Source organism: Crocodylus porosus, unplaced genomic scaffold (genome assembly GCF_001723895.1).
Source record: "Crocodylus porosus isolate Cpor-Errol unplaced genomic scaffold, CroPor_comp1, whole genome shotgun sequence".
NCBI classification, from domain to species: domain Eukaryota; kingdom Metazoa; phylum Chordata; order Crocodylia; family Crocodylidae; genus Crocodylus; species Crocodylus porosus.
This window is the reverse complement of record NW_017728948.1, coordinates 70378709-70389770: the sequence shown is the minus strand read 5'-3', so window position 1 is coordinate 70389770 and position 11062 is coordinate 70378709. Positions and strand designations below refer to the sequence as shown.

Genomic DNA, 11062 nt, shown 5'->3' with positions numbered 1-11062 from the left:
CACACCTTCGGACCATAAGATGCACCCTCGTTTTCCCCCCACTTTTGGGGGGAAAAAAGTGCGTCTTATGGTCCGAAAAATACGGTATATTTTGGTGACACCTAGTATGATAAACTCTTTACAAAGGCAGAAGATTGGTAATCCCTGACCAGAAGGGTTTACAGTCTACTGGGGAAAAAGCCTATGTTATTCTTCTGATACTGTACACATTGTCATGCAGCCACTGAAGGGTGCACAGTCCCAATACGTAAAGTTAAAGTTTCAAAGCCCACAGGTTTTATCTTGTATATTGTAATATACACAATAAGCATAGTCCAATACAAATATAAAGGTAGAAAATGATATGTTTGATATGAATTCAGGATGAAAAAGCATTAAATTTCTGTAACCTGCATAACCTAGCTTTATTGTGGGTGCATCTACATGTACTATTAATGCCATAAAGGCTTACTATGTAGTAAAATACTGTGCAGTTAGCCTTCCCTGGGAGCATGTATACACAAGCTACCTGTTGGGAGCAGATCTGGCAAAAGCGGGATCAGCCTGGTCCAAGGATACAGCTCCAGGCATCCCCTGGGTGCTAGTTTGGGGGCTGGCAGGGAGCGTGGGGGTCAGTCCCAATGTGCACAGGGCCATAAGAATTCTGCCAGCTGCAGCAGGAGCTGTTTCCTGGCCTCATACACATCAGGAGGGGTTCTGATGTGTATGGGGCTGGGAGATAGCTGCTGCTGTAGAGCCCCATACCCAGAGGGCTTCTTCACACAGAGAAGGGCTGCCTGGTGCTATTCCACTTCAACCCAAGCCTGGTGCTGCCTGGCTTCTGGTTCTTGGGGGAATCTAGGAGATAAGCAGTGCTAGAACCAGGGGAGTTCCCTGTCTCCGGTGGTCCCCTAGTGTTGGGGCTAACTGGTAGCAAATTTGCTCCCGGTCAGTGTCTGCACGGCTGCATCCAGACGAGCACATACATTTGGTTCCCTAGGGACAAGGTGCACTCCTGCTGCTTCTCTCTGGGGAATGCCCATGCTACGTGCGCTTCGGTGTGCAGCAAGTTACCACGGGGGTTGTAGGGGAAGCTGGGGCTAGCACTATGCTGGACCCAGCAGCCTTACCTGGGGTCCTGGGGGCCTCCTGGGATTACAGCAGTGGTGATCCTGTGAGGCAGAGCCTGGCTGGCATCCACAGTACTGCTCTAGGCAGCCCAACTCCACTTTTCAGCAGTGCCCATGTATGTGGTGCTCTGCCTTTTTTTCTATGCAGGTTTTTTTGACCCCTGGATATCCCCATGAAAAAAAAGTGGAGCAGTGCATGGGCAGTGCACCCTTGCAGTACAGAGGACGCATGACTGCATCCGTATGTGGCAATGCAGGTGTGTTTCATAGATTGCATAGACATTAGAGGAGTTTTTCCTTATGTCCAGCCTAAAATGGTCTTGCAGGAATTTGTGACCATTGGACCTTGTCATCCCTTGGGGTATTCTGGTGAACAGGCATTCCCCCAGATCACGATGCACACCCCTTATGTACTTATAGGCTGCCACCAAGTCACCCCATAGCCTGTGCTTCTCCAGGCTGAAGAATCCCATAGCTCTCAGCCTTTCTTCATAAGGCCTATTCTCTTGCCTTCTGATCATGCACGTGGCTCTCCTCTGGATTCTTTCAAGCTTTTCCATGTCCTTCCTGAACTGGGGAGCCCAGAATTGGATGCAGTACTCCAGCTGTAGCCTCACCAAGGCCAAGTACAGTGGGAAGATGACATCCTGGGTCTTGCTCGAGATGCATTGGTAAATGCAAGCCAGAGTTTTGTTCACTTTGCCAGCTGTGGTATCTCGTTGGTGGCTCATGTACATCTTGTGGTCAGTCATGATGCCTAAGTGTCTTTCAGTCACGCTGCTAGCAAGTGTAGCAGTGCTGAGCCAAAAGTGTGAAGCAGGGTTTTATTCCTGAGGTGGAGTACCTTACATTTCTCTGTATTGAATTCCATCAGGTTTTCATCTGCCCACCTTGAAAGCCTATAGAGGTCAGCCTGGATTACCAGCCTATCTTCAAGTGTGGACACTCTTCCCCAAAGTTTAGCATCATCAGTGAACTTAGCCAGTCCACTTCTGACACCAGTTTCCAGATCATTTATGAAGACACTAAAGAGTATAGGTATGAGAATGGAAGTTTGGGGGGCACCACTAGTCACTGAATGCATTGATTTGATTCTGTCAACTACCACCCTCTGGGTCTGACCTCAGAGCCAGTTCGCCAGCCATCGGACTGTCAAGTAGTTAAGCCCACAGTTAACCAGTTTTTCCATGATGACATCATGGGACATCAGGTCAAAGGCTTTTTTAAAGTCAAAATAAAATGTATTAACCTCTTCCCTTTTGTCCAGGTGATACATCCCCTGGTCATAGAAGGAAATGAGGTTGGTCAGGCAAGACCTACCCGCAACAAACCCATGCTGGCTATCCCTCAAAATGTTGCCTTTTGTTGGCTTGTCAAGAAGGATTTTTTTGGTCATTTTTTCCGAAATCTTCCCAGGGATTGAGGTCAAACTGATTGGCCTGTAGTTTCCCGGGTCTTCATTTCCTCCCTTTCTTGAAGATGGGCACCACATGGGCCCTCTTGCAATCTTCACGTACTTCGCCCAAGTGCCATAAGTTCTTGAATATCCTTGCCAGTGGCTGCACTATGATGTCTGCCAGTTTCTTTAGCACTCTTGGATGCAATCGATCTGGACCAACTGATTTGTGGGGGTCCAGCCTCTCAAGAGTCTCCCTCACAAGATCCATGCCAATGGTGGGCATATATTCACCTTCACCCTGGTCATCCCACATCATGCTAGGCAGGATGGTCCCTTTGGGCTGGTGAAAAACTGACACAAAGTAATCATTAAGCAGATTGGCTTTTTCCTGGGTGTCAGTAGTCAGCTGCCCCAGCTGGTTTAGCAGGGGTCCAATGTTGCCCTTGCTTTTCTTTCCACTCCTCACATGTCTGAAGAAGGACTTTTTATTGTCCTTGATTTGTGTAGCCAGTTGGAGTTCAGTTACAGCCTTGGCTTTCCTAGTTCACTCCCTGAAGGTATGGATTACTGCAGAAAACTCCTCCTTAGTGATGCTTCCTGTCTTCCATCCTTTATAACCCTCTCTTTTTACACACAGGAGGTCTATGAGTTCCCTTTTGAGCCAAGCGGGTTGTTGATCCCTTTAACCATCTTTCCCACAGATTGGGATGGACTCCCCTTGTGCTTCTAGGATCACTTCCTTAAGGAGCAACCACTCATCATGAACTCCCCTCCCTGTGATATCATGGCCTCTCAGGGCCTCAAGAACAAGCCTCCTGAGCTTATGAAAGTCAGCTTTTCTAAAGTTGAGGATTACTGCCTTGCTGGCTGATTTGCCAGTTTTGCAATGGATCAGCTCATGGAAAGGGATCAACTCATGGTCACTGTCACCCAGCTTCCCTTTGATTCTTAGGTCACTGATTAGATTGGCCAATACCAGGTCCAGCAGTGCCTTACCTCTTGTCAGCCCATAAACTTCTTGAGACAGGTAGAACTCATCCACACATGTAAGGAAGCTTTGAGACTGATTGAATTTGACCGGGTGCTCATCCCATGAGCTGTTGGGGTAGTTGAAGTCTCCCATGACAACCATGCACCGAGAGCATGCAGCCCCGGCCAGTTCCTTGGTGAATTCTTGGTCAAGCTCATGTTCCTGATTTGGAGGTTTGTTGTAGACTCCTACCACTGTATCCCCTTCACCATGTTCCCTTCGTATTCTAGCCTAAAGGGTCTCCAGTTGTACTCCTTGGGTGCCAATCTCAGCTTGTAGGGACCTGTTGCTCTTCTTCACATAGAGAGCAACACCCTCTGCCCCATTTTGCAGCATGATCTCTCCTGTACAGAGTATAGCTATTTATACCCATAGTCCAGTCATAAGAGGAGTTCCAGCAGGTCTCTGTTATCCCTATGAGATCGTAGTTGTTTTTGTTTAGCAGAAGGACTAGCTGCTTCTGTTTATTCCCCAACCCCCTAACATTAGTATACAGGCAAGTATACTGTCCTGGGAGTGGGAGGGAGGCACATGCACCCTCAGGAGGCCTCAGGTGCCTCTACACTAATGCTCGTAGTATGGGGAGTAAGCAGGGGGAACTGTGCCTCCTGATTGTGAGTAAGAACCCAGACTTAGTAGGGCTCACAGAAGCCTGGTGGGACCCTACCTACGACTGGACAGTGGACATTCAAGGATACACCCTATATAGAAGAGGCAGGACAGAGAGGAAAGGTGGGGGGGTTGCGCTCTATGTCAAAGAGCACCTCACATCATCAAGGATTAGCTTCGGGGTAGAGGAGGGTCGGGCAGAGACACTATGGGTAAAACTACAAGGGGGGCATGGTGAAAGGGACCTTATGGTGGGTGTCTACTACAGACCACCCAACCAGGGGGAAGAGCTGGACCAGGACTTCTCCTGTCCACTTATGGAGGTGGTTAGGTCAAGGGATGTTATTGTCATGAGTGACCTAAAGTACCCAGACATCTGCTGGGAGGAGCAGACAGCCAGGTCTGACCACTCACGTAGGTTCCTGGCTGTATTACAGGACCTTCACCTTATCCAGGAAGTGCACAGCTCCGCTAGGGTTAATGCCTTGCTGGACCTGGTCCTGGCCACAGGGGATGACCTGGTGAGGGGACTGCAGGTCCTTGACCACCTGGGCAATAGCGATCATCACCTGTTGGATTTCACTATCCAATGTAGGGTGTCAAGAGCTCACACCAAGGCTAAAGCCCTTGACTTCAGAAAGGCTAACTTCAATGAGCTTAGCAGACTAGTGGGGGAGGTACTGAGGGCCCAGAAGGTAGAGGAGATGGGAGTCCATGAGGGATGGTCATACCTTAAGGGGCCAATCCTCCAGGCCCAAAGGATAACAGTCCCTGAGAGAAGCAAGGTGAGGTAAGGGTGCTTAGAAAACCCCTTGGCTCAGCAAGGGCATTCAGCAGTGCCTGAGGGCTAAAAGGGAGGCATACAACCAGTGGAAGCGAGGAGCTATCACCAATGAGGAGTACTCTTCAGCCCATGAGTGTAGGAGGACTATTAGGAAGGCCAAGGCAGAGATGGAACTTAGGCTAGCGTCCGGGATTAAGGACAACAAAAAGTCCTTTTTCAAGTACATTGGGAGCAAGAAGAGGGCACCAGGCAATGTAGGGCCCTTGCAAGATACAAACGGTAATCTTGTGGCTACACCACACAAGAAAGTTGATATTTTTAACAGCTTCTTTGCCTCTGTTTTCTTGAACAGGGACCAGGATATCCCACCTACCAGAGGTAGGGACAACCTTGGGGATAGCTCTGTCAGGCCTTCAGTCAGTGAAGATGTAGTTAGGGTTCTTCTGCAAGGGCTAGACATTTTTAAATCTGCAGGTCCAGATGCCCTCCACCCAAGGGTGTTGAGGGAGCTGGCAGGGGTCATCACAGAGCCCTTGGCCCAACTGTATGAGCATTTGTGGTCATCTGCCCAGGTGCCAGGGGTTAGGTTAATGTGGTCCCAATTTTCAAGAAAGGGAGGAAGGAGGACCCAAGTAACTATAGGCCTGTAAGCCTCACCTCAGTGCTCGGGAAGATCTTGGAGAGAATCATCAAGGAGCACATCTGTGGGGGGCCTGCAGCGGAGATCATGCTCAGGAGCAGTCAGCATGGGTTCATCAAAGGCAGGTCCTACTGACTAGCCTGGTTGCCTTTTATGACCAAGTAACTAAATCCTTGGATGATGGTGTCACCGTGGACGTAGTCTTTCTAGACTTTAAGAAGGCCTTTGACACTGTCTCTCACCCCATCCTCATCAATAAATTAAGCAACTGTGGCACTGATGCCTGCACAGTTGGATGGGTAAAAAATTGGCTGATGGGGCGCACCCAGAGAGTTGTGGTGGACGGGTTGTACTTAAACTGGCGAGAGGTGAGCAGTGGGGTACCTCAGGGCTCGGTCTTTGGGCCTGCACTGTTTAACACCTTCATCAGCGACTTAGACGAGGGGGTGAAAAGCACGCTGTCCAAGTTTGCTGATGACACTTAAGATGTGGGGTGAGGTGGACACACTTGAAGGGAGAGAGAGGCTGCAAATAGATTTAGACAGACTACAAAAGTGGGCAGATGAGAATAGGATGGGGTTCAACATAGACAAATGCAAGGTGCTGCATCTTGGGAGAAGGAATCCACAGCATACATACAGGCTGGGGAGTTCCCGTCTTGAAAGCACAGAGGCAGAAAGATGAACGTGAGCTGCCAATGCCAGACTGCAGCCAGCAAGGCCCTCCATACTTTGTCATGTATCCAAAGGTTCATCTCAAGCCAGTCCAGAGAGGTGATACTCCCGCTCTGTGCGACTTTGGTCAGACTGCAGTTGGAGTACAGCATCCAGTACTGGGCGCCGCACTTCAAAAGGGATGTGGCCAGCCTGGAGAGCATATTCAGAGAAGGGATATGCCAAATACCATATTTACTCAGATACAAGATGAGATTTTTTTTTCAAAACAAGCCCCTCATAATTGCATACAAGGAAATCTCACTAAATGCATTTTCTGTCATTAAACTGCTACTAAAAGCAGCATGCGCTCAGCAATGGAAACCATCTATGAAATTTGATTAACTGCAACCAGCACTGAATATGACTATAAAACACATAGCCTACATTGGGCAAATATGCTGATGGAACGCTACCACAAAAATAGATCAGCGCAGCCTAACTAAATAAGGCATAAAGTAGTGCCCATTAAATGCAGTCCCCCTTATCACCAACTCCTCTTCAAGTCATAGTGAGCCACTAAATGGCATACATTTTTACTTTCTCTTCACTCCCAGACCCAAGCTGTGCCCCTCTTTCCCATTTTTTGCATGGGACAAAAACAAGGAGAATCTCCAATAATTAGGTTCTATACTTGGATTTTTTTTTTAAATTGTAAGTTTTCTATATAGAGAACCTAATTATTGGGGAGTCATCTTATAATCAGTGTTGTCTTCTATTTAAGGAAATACAGTGGTTAAGGCAGGCTGCTGTACTTGTATTGTGATGTATTTCAGCAGGTCATGGAAAGATTACGGTGTGAACACGGTCATCATGATGATGATAATGAGAATTCACCTGTTACATTATATAGCACTAAGGCAGTAAAGACTTCCCAATATTTCCATACTGAACCTACATCTTCAAGGATTTGTAACTGTGATGTAACAGTTCTCTGGGCATGAAAATAGAGCAAATATTGTAACACTAGAGTGCTAACAAGAAGACATGCTGCATTGTTATATTTGGGCTATTTGTAGCTATGTGGACACTAGTTTTCTCTATGAACAGTTCTGTGGCTTTATAATGTGAGACTCATGAACAAAGTATCATTTGATCTCCTTTCATACTCATACATTCATACATTTATCTGTCTTAATTTTAAGCAACAAGAAGTTGAGGACACCACAAAACTACTTCATAATGAATTTGGCTATAAGTGACTTTCTGATGGCTGCTTCTCAGGCTCCTGTTTCCTTTATCAACAGCTTGCACAAAGAATGGATACTTGGAGACATAGGTACTTTTCAACTCTACTTTATATCACTCCAGCCTTCACTGGTAGGATGGTTTTGCTAAGATAGATTTTCTTCCCCTTGATTGGCTGAAATTCATGCATTTATTCAAAAATGTCCTCTGGTACCCATTACTAGGCCTAGGAACCATAAACCAAGGAAAGTGTCACAGAATGAGACTGTTTCTGACAACAAGGAAAAAATGTCATTTTTAAGTTCGAAAATAGTGCAAACTCTGGTTCAAAACTGAAAGGTTCATTCACCATTGCATCACTTGACTTTTAGGCTGTTGATGGCAATAGAAACACATTATACAATTTGAATAGCACAGTGGTGAATTAAGTCCTGAAACAACCTATTATTTGCACCAGCAACAGGGTTATATTAATAAAATTCACAATATTGCTAGTCTTGTCTTCTTTTTTAGTTAAATACCACTCCAAAGCCTGTCTGCTTTTCTCATATAAATCATCCTCTTGTCAGGATAATCCTGCTTGTTTTATGCAACTTAAGTTCCATGCTTCTGATGATGACATGATTACTTTTGGTGTCAACTGGGTGCATTTACATGCATAATTAATGTGCCTGAATTTTCTGTGCAAAAAATTCAGGTGCATTAAACTGCTCTCGGGAACGTGTCTGAATGTACACCTACATTGGGAGCAGTTTACTCTAGGAATCTCCTGCTCTGCTCTGCCCCCCTGAAGCATCCTCCTGGCAGGGGGCACTGGGGGCAGCCTCAGGCTAGCAGAGGGCATGGGGCAGTCAGTCCTGGAGTAGTGGCGAGGAAGCTGGGGACAGCTGCCCACCTGCTCCCCAGAGCACCTCCACAGGGCTCAGAGCCACTCCGTGGTTAGCTGTCCCCAGCTCCCTGCCTGCCTGACATTGCTCCCAGCTCTGCGAGGCTTGGAACTGCTCTGGGGAGCAGGTGGGGAACAGAGCTTGGGGCCAACCTGTGGCTCCCTGCTGCCTGGGCTGACTAGGAACAGTTTGCTTCCAGTCAGCATCTACATGTGTGCTTTGATGCCTTAGTTTAATGCCCCTTTTTCTAGTACCTGTATTTACCAGTATTAGAAAATGACACCTTAGACTAATGTGCAGTAATTGCTGCATATATGTAGATGGTGATGCTTTGCTGTGCATTAGTCTAATATGTAGTAAAAGGTTTCAGGTAGACACACCCACTGTGTCATTTGAATTATGTCCTCTGCCTGGTATACTATCATCTGTGATGAGATGGTACCACAGAAAATCCCAAAAAACAATTGACTGTTTGGCTCTGTTCTCAGATCAAATCATGTAAATTGAAGCTCTGTCTGTCTTTGTCTGTGTAGCAGGAAAATTGTTTTGTTTCAAAGTAAAAATAGAACTTAAAAAAATTCAATATTTAATAGAACCAATGGCTATATTTTCCATTTGGTGTTTTAAATAGCCATAAAATAAAAAGAGCCAGTACTCCTTTTAATTCATGTAAATCAGAGGGGTTTCTGGTTTTTTTGTTTTTTTTGTTTTTTTGTATCTCTTCTTGTCATTAGGAGGCAAATAAATGTTTCCGTCCAGTTAAGGTCATTATACTGGGCAGTAGTCCAGGAAAATGTAGCTTAAATTGTATTGAATTTTCTTTGAGGCAGTTTTCCATTGACCAGGGGTTTTCAGTCCCCGCCTGTAGTAAAGATGGGGAGAAGATATCTTCACAACCTCTATTTTTATGTTTGTTTTATTAAATAATTTTAAAAATTGATACAAGAGATCTGTAAGTCTTCCTCTAATGGAAGACAAGTCTCAGATCAAGAAGAGAGTGATCACAAATGGGAAACTTACTGCCTCAGATTCTGAGAGTGGACATACATTTGTTTAAACCCTCCCCAAATTTACACTCCCCTTTTCTGCTTCAGGTTGTGAGCTGTATGCTTTTTGTGGAGCACTCTTTGGAATCACTTCAATGATGACTTTATTAGCTATTTCTGTTGATCGCTACCTTGTGATCACTAAACCGCTGCAATCCATACGATGGACTTCAAAGAGACGCACGGCACAGATCATTGTTCTTGTCTGGCTTTACTCACTGGGATGGAGCATGGCTCCACTATTTGGGTGGAGTATGTTGTTTACTCTTTTTTACACTGCACATTCTTCACTTCAATACTTGTAGCACTTTTTTGCTTTGTCAGAGATGCATGCAAACAGCCAGTTTTCATGTATTATTCCTGAGTGGATATAGCTACTACCCAGGACAGGGGTGTCAACATTCAACCTGTAGACCCATATCATCAACCCTCTGGTGCTGCCTGTGTGTCTCAAAGTGACCCACGGGCAGCACACGGGGTTTGCTGGATAGCTCTGTATGCTGCACAGGGCACCCGTTCTAGTTCACACCTCACATGCTGCTCTGGGGTGCAGGGTCTATGCTGTATAGCTTGGTGGTGATGGCAGCTCCAGGACTGCACTGCACAGCCCTGTGGCAGCTGTGGATCTGGAATGCAGGGCTGGTCTTTAGGTCTAGCGCAGCTTGCAGACTGGCCCCATGCCACTCATTCAGCCCATGGGACCAAATGGGTTTGACACCCCCAACCTAGAGGTTTGCCACTGTACAGTATATTTGTGTCTTGCCAACACACCTTTGCAATCTTTTACTCAATCTCTATTCTCTGCACACTGTGATACTATGCATAGGTAGCTAATATAAGTCTTTACCCTCTACTGAGTTTGAAGTGTAAGATTACAGACATTCATTTTTTTTACCAGCTATTCTTAAGCAGAGCAAACAATCTTATAGAATGAAAGTGTACCTTAGCACATGCTGTGTTAGTCCTTGAAGTTGTTGCTAACAGTATCTAAGGGTGGAAACAGACATCATCTTCATGCCGCCATAAAAAATGTTACGGCAGCACAAAGTGAAAGCAAACAGATGTCCGTGCCTTCTGCCATGCCACAAGTGTTCTAATTTGTTGCTGTGACATAAGGTACTAATAAATTGGGTTGCTCTATTGCTGCCTTCATATTGCCTGAGCTCTTCAGCCTCCATGGGGCAGGAGTTTCTGAGGCTTGAGGGGCCCAGTCCTGCAAACTATGGAAATTCCTGGGCAGAATTGGCCCCCTCAAGCTCTTGGAGTATACCTACCTCACTTTTGCCACTTACCCAGATGTCTCACTAAGCAGGAAAATGCAGGGCTTCAGGGTGCATGTCTGTGAGTGAAAGTTCCCTGCTTGCAGGCACACACCCTGTGCAGGCAGAATCCTCCTGCTGAGGATTTCCCCAGGTGTGCCTACAACCATGGAGAAATCCACTTCACAGTGGATTCTCTTGCTCACCAACACCGGGGACACAGCAACCAGGGACATCTATAGACATCCCTGGATTGCGATAAGCTATGCCATGACATGTTGTGTTTCAGCTGATTGCACTCCACGGAAGACATCTGTTTCTAGCCCATCTCAGATATGGAGCTTTTCTAGCAACAGACTTGGGGCCAAGTTATTGAAACTAGGTAATAGTGAACCTCA

The 11062-nt window shown here is 46.2% G+C and overlaps 1 protein-coding gene across 1 annotated transcript in view; it reads left to right on the top strand.

The window, feature by feature from the left end:
* LOC109322400 (melanopsin-like) overlaps positions 1–11062 on the top strand; it is a 57465-nt gene that overhangs the window by 5503 nt on the left and 40900 nt on the right. The window contains exons 2-3 of the mRNA XM_019553478.1: positions 7430–7563; positions 9454–9657. Coding sequence (XP_019409023.1) covers positions 7430–7563; positions 9454–9657 — 338 coding nt within the window. The remainder of the gene's footprint in view (positions 1–7429; positions 7564–9453; positions 9658–11062) is intronic.